At 44.8% G+C, this 15,652-nt stretch overlaps 1 protein-coding gene across 5 annotated transcripts in view; it reads left to right on the top strand.

Annotated features, from left to right (window-relative positions):
• The window catches only part of arap1 (ArfGAP with RhoGAP domain, ankyrin repeat and PH domain 1), an 86,326-nt gene that overhangs the window by 14,015 nt on the left and 56,659 nt on the right, over positions 1–15,652 (top strand). For all 5 annotated transcript variants that reach the window (XM_080772606.1, XM_080772605.1, XM_080772607.1 and 2 more), the window contains exons 3-4: positions 782–2,568; positions 13,448–13,662. In XM_080772606.1, coding sequence (XP_080628732.1) covers positions 782–2,568; positions 13,448–13,662 — 2,002 coding nt within the window. The remainder of the gene's footprint in view (positions 1–781; positions 2,569–13,447; positions 13,663–15,652) is intronic.

Raw genomic sequence — 15,652 nt, 5'->3', positions numbered from 1 at the left:
GACAAAGCCAACACTTGTCGTGACAAATCATGACAACAAACACAATTTTTCAGGCCAAACAAAGAATTAGAAAGTAGAAACAAACGGCAGGTTACAACACTTTTTTTTTGTTGGTTTTCTTCTTTGTAATTTTTTGTTTGGTCCAAAATATTGTGTGTGTTTTCATGGTTTGTCACGACAAGAGTTGGCTTCGTTTAAATAAATACGTTTTGAAATGAATATGGGAAAAATGCATTGGGATTCATTTCCTGGGCCTGGCGTTGTCATGAAAGGGGGCGGGACTGCGACGCTCTATATACTTATGTAGCTTAACACCCAAATCGCCCAGGACGAAGTTCACCGTCCTTTCTATATTAGTAACACCTATAGCTTTGTATTGAGTTCATACAGTTAACATAACTATAACTAAATGCATTTGAAATTAAATAAATAGGTAACTTTTCAGGATTCCAATTCAAAAATAGAAACGAATAATTCAGGATTTCAATTCGAATATAGAAAAAATAGCTGATCTACAAGCTTGTAGTTTTTGCTACGACAAATACCGGGCTCCCGGCGCCCTCTGGAGTGAGTGTGGAAATATAAGCCTACATAATATAAGCTACACTTAGAATATCAAATTACAATTGTGGGAACCCAATAGCGCTTAAAATTATGAGTGGTATTGACTTGTTATTATGTGTTTTTTTGAATAATGTTTAGTTTTCAAATATTTTAATGAAAATATTTGGAAAAGTTTGGCATAGATACCGAGATATGACATTTTGTCCATATCGTGCAGCCCTATCACCCAGAACACCCGGACCTCCCAGACCACCCAGACCTCCCGGACCACCCGGACCTACCAGACCACCTGGACCACCCAGACCTCCCGGACCTCCCCCTCGCTGACCCTCCTGACGCCGCCGGCCCCCAGAATGATGCCTCGCTCTGCCGCAGATCGCAGCGGCAGAGTTGGCACCGGGAGCCCATCAGAGGAGCTCTGCGGCGAAAGAGCACCGTGCCTACGTCACCGAACGGGGAGCAAGCGAGGCCCGTCCCCAAGGAGAGGAATAAGGAGAGAGAGGAGGAGGAGGCGGAGGAGAGGGGCGGAGCAGAGGGGGAGCAGAGGCCCATGCCAAAAGACAGACTGGTCCCCATGCCCCCTGGACCTGTCCCGAGGGACACACTGGTCACTGGGGAGGGGGAGAGACCCATACCCAGGGGTGGAGGAGAAGGGGAGAGGCCCATGCCCCCTGGACCCATGCCCAAAGACAGACTGGTCCCCATGCCCAGGGACAGAGTCGTCCCTGGGGAGCGGGAGAGGCCCATGCCCCCTGGACCCATGCCCAAAGACAGACTGGTCCCCATGCCCAGGGATAGAGTCGTCCCTGGGGAGCGGGATAGGCCCATGCCCCCTGGACCCATGCCCAAAGACAGACTGGTCCCCATGCCCAGGGACAGAGTCGCCCCTGGGGAGGGGGAGAGGCCCATGCCCCCTGGACCCATGCCCAGGGACAGAGTCGTCTCTGGGGAGGGGGAGAGGCCCATGCCCGCTGGACCCATGCCCAAAGAAAGGCTGGTCCCCATGCCCAGGGACCCGCTAGTCCCTGGGGAGTTGAAGAGGCCCATCTCCGACAGATTGGTCCCCATGCCCAGGGACCCGCTAGTCCCTGGGGAGTTGAAGAGGCCCATCTCCGATAGATTGGTCCCCATGCCCAGGGACCCGCTAGTCCCTGGGGAGTTGAAGAGGCCCATCTCCGATAGATTGGTCCCCATGCCCAGGAACAGAGTCGTCCCTGGGGAGGGGGAGGAGAGACCCATGCCCCCTGGACCCGTGCCTGACAGACTGGTCCCCAGGCTGAAGGAGGTGGGTGGGGAGGAGAGTGGGGAGACAACCAGGCAGACACCCATGCCGACGCCCAGAGAGAGTCCGAGCGCACCCATAGGACGAGAGGTGGAGGAGGGCGGAGCCGACAGAGGAGGAGGAGGTGTAGACCATGGGGCGAGGCCGGTTCCTAGATCCAGGACTAAATATGTCTCCGGGTCCCCGACGATGGGCGCCGAGTCCCCCCCCATCCCCTCCGTCTCCGAGTGCCCCCCCATCCCGCCGCGGAGCTCCCCCAACTGCCCCCCGCAGCGCTTCACCCCCGCGGCCCCCCCTCCCTCTCCTGTGGTACCTCCCGCAGTCGCCTCGCTGGTACCGGGTACAGGAACCGCCCCCGCCACTCAGATGCCGGTAAGACCCCCTAGGACCCCCAACACCACCATCCCCACCCACGCGCCTCTCTCGCCCCCTGGCATCCCGTCCGCGGCCTCACCTTCCTCCTTGCCCCAGCGACGACCCGACACGCTGGCCGTCTTCCCCCCCTCCTCCGCCCTGCAGGGTGCAGGCGATGGGAGGTTCTCACCCTCTGCCGTTTCCCCCACGGCCTCTCTCTCCTCTTCATCCTCCTGTTCGTCGACTGAGCCTGGCGACGCCCCACCCCTTCCCCCCAAGGGGCCTAGAGGTGGTGCTGCGGCCCCGCCCATCCCCTGCCGGCCCCCCAGAGATCCGGCTCGGAGGACCACCGCACCAGGTGCTCACAGGTAAGAAACATCGTTATCCACACCTGTCTTTCAGATGAGCAGCGATTAACGTGCCTAGTAATTAATTTTCAATCAGACCTGTGGCTTCTTTTGTACGTCGAGGGGCGTCAACGCAAGCATTGCGTTGTCTCCCCTCTTGAGCAGACCTGTCGTTGATCCAAACGACAATCGATGCCTGTCTGAAAGGACCTTTAGAAGTGCTTGGATGTCCAGAAAGAAATTCCATTAATTAGAAAACTAAATTGGTTTTCTCCTCCTAGATTTTATATTTTTACTACTTTTCTCATTTAATTTGTGAAAAAAGTTGTGAATCTACAAACTCACAACACAGAATAAATTTGCTTACGTATTGATGATTGTTTCACACTGGGTCAAGCGGATATAAGGTCATAAATCATAACAATAATTCCCATATGGATATACAATCAGAAGTCTTTATGGCCATGACATGTAAACATGTAAAAGGAATTTGGTTTGGTCAAAGTCAAAGTTGTACGATTTGTCACACACGTTAGCGCAGTGAAATGTGTTCTCTGCATTTGACCCATCCATCTCTTCGAGCGGTGAGCCGCAGCCGTGCCGTGCTGGGGAATCATTTGATTAGTTGATCTGACCCCCCCCCCCCCAATCCAACCCATTGATGCTGAGTGCCAAGCAGGGAGGCATTGGGTCTCATTTTTACAGTCTTTGTAATTATATGACCCGGCCCGGGGATCGAAACCCGACCTCCCGGTTTCAGGGCGGACACTCTAGCCTGCAAAACAGGACGGGGCGGAAAGACTGTGGCCTGGGCGTGCAGGGTCAGCAATGATCTTCCTGGCCCTCCTCAAAGCCGGGGCCTCAAGGGGGGGGCAAAGGGCAGCCAATCACCCACTCTGCGCTGCAGCTTGGCCTTGTCCTTGGCCGCTGCAGCGGGGAACCAAACGGGGATGGCGAGGGTGATGATGGACTCTATGATGGCTGTATAGAAGTTAACCAGCATGGTCCTTGGGAGGTGGAATTTCCTCAGCTGTCTCAGAAAAAAACAGACTTTTCTGTGCCTACTTGTTCTGTTCTGTTGTCCTGTGAACCTCTGTGTCACTGGTTGCTGTATTTATCTTGTTTTATTAGTGGCTAACGCTGCCATCTGCTGGCCGAAATGGTGAAACGCAGCAGATGTCTTTTTTTTTTGTTTTTTTTGGAGCGTGAATGTGGTAGAGCAGGACCAGTGACCATGTGACTCTTCCTGGAATCTGACAAACTGTCAAAAAACCCGAAACTAAAATAAATCTAGTGACGTCTGTGGTTCCTTACTGTTTACACACACACACACACGCACGCACACACGCACGCAGTTATACTGTAGTTGACGCAAAACGAAACCAACGTACAATTAAACCAGTATTGGTTTTGTCACTCAAATGTGCTCTTGCAGTTTGGGGCAACTCAAAAGCAAACTCCACATACCCCAACATTTTATGTATATGCATTAGTGTCAACCCCTTACCCCTCTGTCGGATCGGTGGTTAGACTGGCATATTCACCAATACCGGTATGACCAAAAACCGATAACGATACTTTTCCAATACCGATACAATATCGGGACATCTCTAGTCAAAATATAATAAAGAACAGTTGGAAATGTATATATACAGTTGGAGGGCGTACAGTTTCAACATTTTTGTAAACGGAACTATGTCACATTGCATCGTTATACAACAGGGTATACAGCTTTTTTGAAACAAATGGCAGCATTTTTTTTATCAAGACTATATAAATAGTAAACAAAGAAAGCCTCAGCTTTAAGATGTGTTAAGGTAGCAGCCCTGTTTCCTCCCACACTCACTCCTAACTATAGCCCACCTTGAACTTGAGCTTACTTCAACCACCGAAGCATTGGCAGCTGGTTGAACTAAGTTCACTGTTTATGTCCGCTCGGTTTGCGTCATTCTGTGTGTGTGTGTGTGTGTGTGTCAGAGATTTGAATGAAACAAAGGGCCTTTCGCATTGAAGACAATGCACTCGGCAAGCAACTTGACTGTGTCACCTTCTGGCGTGCACACACACACACACACACACACACACACACACACACACACACACACACACACACACGGTGGAAATGTGTTTCCTCCTTTGTCGACTTTGTCCCCTCCCCTCTTAAGGCTGACGTTTCCGATTGCATTAGTTTTTTCCCCACCACTGTGTGTGTGTGTGTGTGTGTGTGTGTGTGTGTGTGTGTGTGTGTGTGTGTGTCGATAGTGTGTGTGTGTGTGTCTATAGCGTGCGCGCGTGTGTCACTGCTCTGTGAAATGCTATAGGAAGACAGGTAAGACAGCCTCTCCTCTCTCTCTCTCTCTCTCTCTCTCTCTCTCTCTCTCTCATTCAAACGAGGAAGCCTGTCTTCCATGCTAATGTGTGTGTGTGTGTGTGTGTGTGTGTGTTTGTGTCATGTATGCATACAACATGAGGTACAGCTATCCTCGGGTTCCTTCTGTTGTTATAGGCTAACTTATTTTTTAAATTAAGTTTAAATTGAACATTTTCATGCATGATGTGCTTTGAGGCCCAGAGACCGTGTAACTAATATTAGTGATATGAAGTAAATGTTCAAACATTCTATGGAGCATTGAATATTGCTCTGCTGTGTGTGTGCAAACCGTGTGTTGATTTTGACAGCACATTGGATTTAGTTTTAGTTTTGAGCTTGTAAATCTGCTATTTTCAGAGTGCAACCAAACAGAAAATGACTTGTCTTTTAGTTCTAGTCTTCTCCACTAGTCCCTCTAGTCCCCAGTTTCTAGTTTTTATTTGTTGACGAAATTGTCAATACATTTGGTCATAGTTTTAGTCAGGATATCATAGTAGTTTTTTAGTTTTTTTTAGTTTAATTTTTGTCAGTGAAAAAAGGTTGTAGAACAAACATTTTTCGTCATACTGTAGTTGTAGGAAATACACTACTGTATTCTTTCTCATACTGGACTGAATCAGTTCATATTGGAGAGGCTTGGCTATTTGCATAGGAAACAAAATCCCCTCCTAGCACAAGCTGGTATGCTTTTTGTATATCTGCTATAGGCTGCCCTTCTTCACTTAAGCCCTGTGACTTTGTGCCACGCTGCGACCTTCAAATACATCGTTTTAGATTTTTTTTGAAGATCTCGAAACACTGAGAACTGTTTAGAAGGCATTTGTGACCAGGTTTGACTGAGGGGCTGCCATTGAATTCCCCAATTGATCCAAGTGATATGAAAGCAGGGAATCATAGCTTCAAATTTACATTTATTGGTTGTTCAGTTTGACCCACCAGTTTTGGAGATATGGCTTATAGAGTAATGTCTTTCAGAAAACAGGCTTGAAAGGATCACTTCTGTGGACTCTAACATTACCTATAGCTACATGTTTGAGCATTTATTTCATATTTTCAGCTCTGACATTAATTTCAGACATGCTCTCTAGTATGTGAAGAGTCTGCCTTCACGTGCTATTAACTCATTTTGGATTTAAAAAAATATATAAAAAAAACAATTCAGTTTTTCTCCTCTGGTGAAACACTGGAGGCTGCGAGATGGCAGCCCCTCAGGTCTTAAACACTGTGGTTTTTCTATCTATCTATTTAAACCAAAAAGACAGAGAGAGCCAGGCATCCTTACACTGAGCCTGGGTGTAAACTCACATTGTAAAGCTTTCAACACTGTATGATGTCATACAGTCATTTGGCACTCTGCCAGATTACGGTATCACACGCACGCACGCACGCACAGTTTTAGTTGAGTGATAGGACATGTCACATGGTGGAGCTGCCCACCAACATGTCACCTTGTTGCTGCTTACTGTAAAGCCATGCCAACTACTGTAGTGATGCACGGATGTATCGGCCAATCATTTCCATATCGGTGCATCCATGCCTGTGACCTTTGGGAAATAAAGCCTGTTTGGGTTGCATTTCACCTCCTGTCCTGACGCCACATATTGGGCCAACCTTTACAACTGGTAGAGCGGCCGCTGCATGGCGTACCGCGAGGTTCCCGGTTCGATCCCAACGTGTCCTTGAGCAAGACGCCGAAGCCCCTAATAGCTCCCGGTGTGCAGGTTGGTGCCTTGCATTGTTCCTCTGTCATCTGTTTGCGTGTGTTTGCGTGTGTGTGTGTGTGTGTGTGTGTGTGTAAGGGTGAATGTAATGCACAATCATTGTAAAGCGCCTTGGACAAAGGCTGCTACTGTGTATAAATGCACCGTGTGCCATGCTTTGAGATGCGTGCACACGTGCGAGCAGAATGGCCCTAAAGGGAATCTGTACAATGTACATAACTAAGGTTAATGGCTCACGTAGGAGTAGAAAGGAAGAGGTCATTGTTCCTTCAATCACATGACGTCCGCTGGCCAGCAGGAATTAGTTAGAGCGGGTTAAATATAGTAGGTCGATAATGGCGCAACCCTCCCTCCCCCCCCCCCATCTCCTGTGTAGATCCTCATCTCCTGTGTAAATGGGGAGGAAACGTGTTAAATGTTCAATTTCCTCTTCATTTTAAGTCTTCTTGTATACAGCCTATTGCAGTGAGTACGGCTCATCTCATAGCTGTGTGTAGGGCTGTCGCACTCCAGACCAGTCTCAGTCTGTCGAGTCTGGTCTACCCGGGCAACTTCACTAAGGTCTAGACTCTGTCTCGTCTCCAGATAAGAGGACAACTTCACTAAGGTCTAGACTCGGTCTCCTCTCTGGATAAGAGGACTGTGGATTACTTTTTTTCCCCCTTGCTCAATTCTCCAAGTTGGGACTACTACTGCAGTCACAAGAGAGTCGCTGTCGATTTAAGGGTGCTATTATTGTTTTTATTCATTCTCAGATTCTCATTATTGAATGCTATACTTGCAGCACTATGTAACTTCCCTCTTCTGCACCGGATTTGACCCAGTGTCCTGCTGCTTAAGTGCTGTCATTTATTATTATTATTGAGCCTGCCTGCTTGCTCGCTCGGCAGATAAATTTAATCTAGACCGTCACGTCAAAATTTGTGTCGGATGATCCAGTGTCTGTACTTTTAGCTGTTTAGCCGTCAGCAGAAACGTTCCAGTCAACGACTGTGAAGTGGTGAGAAAAAAGGGATCAGATCAGTGGAGGTACAAACGTTAAAAAGCATCAACAGGACTATCGAACAAGAAAGAAGAGGGGCTGATCCGAGCACTATAAAAAGGTAACAAAGGGAGGAGAAGGCGGATGTAACAATCAGGGTACTTTATTCAAGTTAAAAAGCCAACATGTTTCGACTGCTAAGAGTCTTCATCAGGGTACGTACAGTATGTATGAAGCAAGCACCCAAACACAGGTCCATACTGTATGTACGTGGGACAGGACAGTCAGCATTAATTGTGTGTAGGGGCAGCAGCGGTGGCCGAACGGTTGATATCGGAAGGTCGCTAGTTCGTATCCCCGGACCGGCACGTTAAAATTACCACGGCTGAAGTGCCCTTGGACAAGGCATTGAACCTCTACCATGAAATGTTCTATGACCTGGCTGTGTAAACAAGTTCTTGAGCTTAGTCCAGTTACCCTGGGTAAACATAGTACCTTTCCTTTCCTTTGTAAACACACCCAGAGCTACACATGATAGGCACATAAGACAAGGAATGCACAGAAACCAATCGACATGATATGATAGGAAGCCCATATTAAGGAGAAAGAATCAATGCATACACACATTAAGCGGCAAAAATAAACACGGTGTAGAAAAAGTCCTACGTGTAAATACAATATATGTACCTTCAAATAACAATTTATAGAAACTACATAAAGTCGATATCCTCATTTAGAGCTGGAGGACTGAGTGCGTCCAGGGAGTGGATCCAGAAAGTTTCCCGTTGGTTTAACTTTCTGAGCCGTTCTGCCCATCTGGTCAAAGATTTCATGTGCTCAATAGCTAGAATGTGTAAAAGAGGCATCATTACGAAATACCAGGTTTGATGGTATATTTATGTTCTGCAAGCCAGTCCCTAAAGGCCCATTCATAGTACTCCAGTTTTAGGTGATAAGGTGATCACTGAAAACATGACGCCACTGAGCTGCGGTGAAGACAAAACCACCGCTCTCTCCCCAGCCCTTCTCTCTCTGCTTTTACTAACCATCGAAACGGTGTGGTCGGTCACTGAGGTTTTGCAAGCTCCCAAAGTAAAAACAAACAACAAACTCCCGAAACAGAGCAGCGGGAGAAAGAGAGAACAAATGAATTGTGTTGCAATGGGATATGGGCTGAGATTAATGCTTTCGTAATGCTTGCCATGGAATACTGTTTCTAAAACGATGGTCCACGGACTTAACTGATATACAGTACTGACACATGTGGCCCTATCTTGGGCATGCCTTAACCTTTATCCCTAAACTCTTTTGCTATATTTTACCATCTTCTTCTCTAAAATATTTTCAAGATATAGTAGCCGATCTACATCCACACATTATGAGCTTGTAGATTGGCTATTTTAACTATTTTAATAATAGTAATATATATATATAGTAAAAATGGCGAAAACGTGCAAGATATGGCACATGATTATATGGGCATTTCCTAATAATGATGACTCAATCAGGCAAGCTTCACCCTTCTTGAGATTCTATCTCCCTTTTCTGTGGAATTTCTTAACCTCAGACTTCTCAGTAATTCTGACAACATTGACACACTTCCACGGAAACAGTGCACAAAAGGTTTAGTGCACTGTTCCGTGGAAGAAAATACAAACTCTTCACTTACTAAATTCACTTACATTACTAAATGCATGGTCAGGGACCACATGTAATACCTCCACGGACCACCAGTGGTCCACGGACCACCTGTTGAAAACCCCTGCTATATAGAATAGGGACCAGAAAGGAGTAGAATAGAGGCAGATAGGCAGTAGAGAGAAAGTCTGTAGTTTGGTAGTTTTGTACTACATTTGCATGACACTGTAACACACCAAAGAATGTTATGGAAGTAGCTTAACCTTGCATCGCCAGACATTCCACCTTAGAGGAAAGCACTGTGACCTCTTCACCTAAATCTGGAGTTATGAATAGAGGCCCTAAGACAACATTTAGTTCTCCCCACATAGAAAACATCAGGCCGGTTTCATGTTAATCTGCTCACAACACATGGGCGGTATTGCAGTTGATAAAATCATTGATCTTATAATGTTTTGTTGGTTTTCAAATCCATAAATGTTTTTGTCCGTTCTACATTGGAACAATGTGGGCAGTTCATACATTTAAATGAATTATGGACCAAGTTTGTCCCTCAATGTAGGAGCTCTTTTAACCCATTTTGGTGTTTTAAACATTATGTTATAATTTAGCTATTGAAAAATAGCAGATATACAAGCTCATAGCGTTGTATGTCAGATTTTTTTTAAATCGTTAAAATATGGCGCAAATCATTGAATATATATTTCAGAGCGAACATTTTTAACTAAAATATTTGCTTCTGGGGCGTCCCTGGAACTACATATTTTGAGATGGAGGTCGGTGGCCCAATAGAGATCATTCTGGGGGTCCTTGACATGAAAAAGGTTGAGCACCACTGACATAGAAACCTTTTTTTTTAATCGACCTCAGTCCAAAATGGGTTAAGAGAAATAACTGGAGGCTCCCGGAGCACTCGTCGGAGGGTAGAGGGTCTCTGATGTTACCCCAGTTGTCCCCGATGGGATGGCTGCTATGATTTGAAGCGGTGCTATATTGGGTTACAAAATAAGGTCTGGACTGAGAGGGGCTCAGGCCATCGTTTCTTTAGTAAATGTTTCTTTAGTAAATGTTTTCGGTTAATGCCCTGTGCCTTGTTGCGGGCACGTGAAACCACCTCGTAATTATAGCCTTGATGTTGCTGTTCAGCTAATTTAAATTCAAGACCTACGCTGGATTTGAACCTGGTTTCCTGCTTAAGTGCTGACATTTTTTTCCTTTTTTAACATTGAGGTAATAGAGCATAGCATTGGGCGTGGAGATTTACACAAATATTTACATCAATTATTTAAAGCCAAGAATCCAGCCATCCAGGATCCTGGTGAGTCATGACCATAACATATTTGATTCTGTGAAAGAAAGAAAATGTAAAACTGCTAAACAAAGGTACTGTATACTGTAGTGTATCATATAATTAATTATTCAAACATTTTTTCACAGAATCAAAGGTTTTATGGTCATGGTTCACCAGGGAATCAGGATCCTGGATGCCTTGATTCCAGGCTTAAATTAATTTTTGATATAAATGTTTTCATGAATCTCTATGGGGGATAATTAATGGCAGATGTTTCAGTAGGTCCAGAAAACCTTGCCCACTGCTATGCTCTGTATATAGAGCCGGCCTGACTGATGGCTCGGCAGATAAATTGAATCTTGACCGTCACGTCAAAATCTGTGTCAGATGACCCCGTGTCTGTACTTTTTAGCTGTCAGCAGGAAATGTTGAAACGACCATGAAGTGTTGTTGATAGCTTGGATGATGACTGAAAGTGAAACTAGACTAATTTAGGCACATAGAACAGATTTAACACATACTGTAGTGACTTATAATGCACTTACTTTTAACCCTGCATTATCGAGTGCAGCTTCGTGCCCACACCAACTTAGTCAATATTCTAAAACAAATTACAGTCACTATTCTGGGTGACAGAGCTATTTGCATCATTCTTACGTTTATATTTATTTGTTGTTGTTTTTTTTTTACCATGTGGACAGTTCTAGGTGAAGTGACTGTCGCGTCAAAAGAACTACAATAATGTTCACTTTCAGTTTTTTTTTTCAGGATTTTTTTGTGGTCTTTCTGTTGTGTTGTCCCACACCAAAGAGTCTTAACCAAAACATGAAATGTATTTGAAAATAGTGTTAGTTAGTTGCTGCGAGAGTGAGGTCTAGCCAACACCAACTCTGGATTCCTGGATCCACAATTCCCTATCCAACATCAAGTTCTTGAGCTCTTCAGTGTTGTCAGCCAAGCTGTCGCGCCGCAGCACGTCTACATTAGGTGGTACGCTTCTTTCCCCTCCTGGCTTTGCCCTGGGTTGGCTCCCATAGGGTCAATTTACTTGCCTCAAGTTCTGGGTGTCTGACGCAGTGCCCTGCCAGCCTCAGCACTTCTTATATTCAACTTTGCCAATAACATAGTATTGTTTGTGTTTGGTTTGGTTTGGTCTCAAGCTAAACAAAAACACACAAAACAACATACTTAACTGAAACCGATTGTAACAGCCCATTCTATTCTATACTCATTGTTGGGGAAACAGAAGGAAATAGACATGAGAGGATAAAGGGAACTTTCACAATAGTGTGTAAATAAAGAGCAGGACCGTGTCCACTCCTATTCATCTGTGAATCATCATGTAATGAAGCCTCCTTCATTACAGATGTCCTTCATTGTGAAATCCCATACTTTTCAGGAAATGTGGAGCAAAAGAACCCGTGTTGCGGTGTAGTTACCGTTTAGTTTCTTCATAGTTCTTCATATGGAACATGTTGTGCTCTGAGTCTGTAGTTTGGTAGTTTGTACTACTTTTGCATGGCACTGTAACACACCAAAGAATTTTATGGAAGTAGCTTAACCCATTTTGGGGCGGGAACCCCTTTTAGTGTTTTAAACATTGTTATAATTTAGCTCTTGACTTCTTAGAGTCTAAGAAGTCAAGAGCCTGATATCATCTGAGAATTACAGCCGAGAGGTCCCACCTTAGCTTGGGATAGAAATGGGAGCTCTTGAGGCAGGCTATGTGGGTTCAATATAGTCAAAGGTGAGTAAGTCACAAACTAGAGTTCCAAAGCTTAATTCTACTCGTAAACCTGCTAGGCCTTATATTTATAATCTGACACCACGGTTGTGATGTGGAGCGACACTTCGTTCCTTTGTTGTGGTTCCCCCAATCCCCATTGAAATGCTGAGTCGAGTATAACTACTATTATAGTTTAGTCTCGCCAGGCGCTACGAGTTGGAATACAAGATAGATAGAACAAACTATCCTACTATTCCTATGAGCTAAACTACGCTGAATCAAAGGTTTTACTGGGTACTGGATAATAGTGTGTGTGCAGCACAGGTAAACATTGGTCATACACTGTCTGCGTGTGCGCGCGTGCGTGCATACAGTGGGGGAATCCAGAGGTATGTTGATGGTATGTCCCCAGTGTCAGGCAGGATGAGACTTGCAGTCCAGTGTCACACAGAGAGAGAGAGAGACACACAGACAGATAGAGAGATAAAGAGGGATGGAACGCAGAGGGCCGGCAGAGCACAGAGAGGTGAACAAAACGTCTCACTCTGACATTCAGAGGTTCTGCTCAAGAATCCTGGGACGTACGTGTCTTGAATGCTAGTTCCCGTTGAGTTGGCACAGGGACTCGTGTAGCAACGCAGCCGGTGTGCATGGATCAAGGCTGGGTTACCTAAGTGCTAGCTAGCCTCTCGACAAACACTTTCTCTCAACTTAACTCTCTGTTAGTGGATTCTGGACGTGAAGAACAAGAGTTTTACAAAAGAAGGAATATTGCTGATGTTTGAGATAACCACATTTGATGGACCCTGCAGCTTGGTTTGTCTCTCATGTGTCTCCTGTACTCAAACTTCCAACTCCTGGAGTTGAAGTTAGTTCTTTTAGGGAGTTAGATGATTTGCTAACACACAGATATGTACTGTATTGTATATACCATGGCATGAGCGCAGCATAGCGACTCTCTCGGAGTGAAGAAGGGCGTCCGCTATACCGGCGAATAAAGGATGCATAGGATCAGCCGCCTGATTGTCGGCTTTTTCACCCGACCTCCCGTCGCCATAGTAACCGACGACTCCTTTCCTTCTCCTCCCCCACTTCCTACTCCCTCTACCACGACCCCCCCTCCCCCTCCTCCTCCTCCCGCTGGCCCCCCTCTCCTCCTCGCCTCCTCCAGCGAGGAGACACCGCCGTGGCCAATCGCTGAGGCGCAGCAGAGCGAGCAGACTCGGCCCCCGCCGGCCAGGGTTACGCCACGGGGAGGACCCGAGAACCATCGAGCATCCGGAGGAGGAGGAGGAGGAGGAGGAGGAGGAGGGCCGTGTGAGACGCAACCAGCTCTCCCCGCCAGGCGGCTTCCCCCCCAGCTTCCACCGCCCGACCAGCATCACCGTGAGTACAGCCTTATAACCCATCATCCAATGCTATACTTTCATCTTCTTGTCTTGTAGATCTGATGCTTTTAGACTTTGAGTCCTGGAGGTTTGGGATGTACTGCATGAGGAGGAGGAGGGTGTGGGGAGATTTGGTGTGTAGACGTTACATGTAAATGAATGAATTGAAACTGGAGAAAATACATTGTTGCTCAACAAATCAAGTTAGTCTGGAAGGGTGGTTAAAACATTCTGTACTACAATTTTGAGGTATTTTTTTTACTTTCTTCAGTATTTACAACTTGAAATTGTTTCTATTCTACTATACTAGTTACTTTGTGGAGTGTTATTTTTATTAGTAGATCTGTTATTTTCCTACATTTAAAAAAACTTGTGAAATGGGACATTCTTTAAAAGGAGTAGGCCTACTTTTACTTTGGGTACTTTAAGTAATTATTTTGATGGCAATACTTTTACTCTTACTCAATTTATTTTGAATACTGGACTTTTACAGTAACTGAGTATTTTTCTACATGACACTTCTGTTACTTTGACTTAAGTAATCATTTTGTATTTATAAAAATTCAACTTTTTCCACCACTGGTTAAAAGGAGAATTTATGTTTCTATGAAACACTTAAATATATACTTATTGTTATACCTGTAATATATATTTATTAGTATACCTACTTTATATTTATTCATTAGTATACATGTAGTATACTTTACATTCACTGCTAAAAAAGGTTCTGTTTTCTTGACCTTCTGAAAAAGCCACTGGTTTCCGTTGGTTTCAGTATATTGTATGTAAATGAGCTGTAAGAATTCCCTTCAGATGCTGTGCTGTAGCTATTCCAACACGGTGAACTGTGTTGCCTTTGTCAGAGTTAAAGGATCTAGAGTTACCGTTGTGTGGGGGTCCCTCTACTCACTGTACCCTCTACTGTACTATACTGGCACACCCAAAATCATCATATATACAGTTAATATGTGCGTGTGTGTGTGTGATAGGTTGCGCACAGGTGGTGAAAAACAACCATGCTATTTTCGTGCTCATACCCACCCTTTTCGTGCTCATACCCACCCAGCCAGGCACCCACACACATACCGTAGCTCCATAAGGGAGTGGTTGCACCACTCAAAAATAGTGGATGGAGATAGAGAAAGAAAGAAACAGACATACATAATGATACAGTATATAATACTATAGCAATCGCCGGTCTGCCTATATCGTAAGTGTTTGTGAAACTGACCAAAAAAACGAAATACTACTAAAAATAGAAAAATGAAGGAAATGCCAGAGCTCACGCGTTCAATCCCTACTTCCATTTATAGTTCAGTGTCAGCTCAGCTGACCTCAGGTCCTCATGTACATTCATGCAGAGAATGTGGTTACTGTAGATCCTGGGTTGCTTCTTGTCGTTGTAGAATTCCTAAACATTAAGCTGATGGTGTGAATGTATATACTCAAAATCAAATCGATTAAAAGTAAACTGGTGACAATTTAAATTGTGATTAAATCGCAATTTGAATCGTGATGCAAACCGCAGAGGGCGTCTAAAAATCTTTTCAGTCGAAAATGAAAAGAGAAATAAAATACTCTATTTATGTCATACGTATGCCTGGAAAATAATTGTGTTCTTAAATAGTCCTAAGCATCTGAACCTAGCATGTGTTCATTGATTACTGTTTCCTCACTTACAATATGTTGTCTTCTTTGATCCTGCAACCAGTACGAGTATGAGGCATTATGTAGGAAAATATGCAAAATAATCGAAAATATGAAAAAGCTACTACTGTGGAAGGGTTATCATGTATTAATTTACTTGTATTGATCCTATAAACAATTTAATATAGGGTATAGTTTGCCCACCAATTTTGGAGCTCTGGCTCATGGACTAAAAAACAAAAATAACTGAACCGGTTCCCATTGGGAACCAACCGGTGGAAAAGGGGTCTGGGTGAAAAATGGGTTGCAAAATAGTGGGATAAAAAAAAAATAGAGCTACA

Source organism: Protomyctophum bolini, assembly GCF_963924005.1.
Source record: "Protomyctophum bolini genome assembly, chromosome: 9".
NCBI lineage: Eukaryota > Metazoa > Chordata > Actinopteri > Myctophiformes > Myctophidae > Protomyctophum > Protomyctophum bolini.
This window is presented reverse-complemented; position numbering and strand designations above follow the sequence as displayed.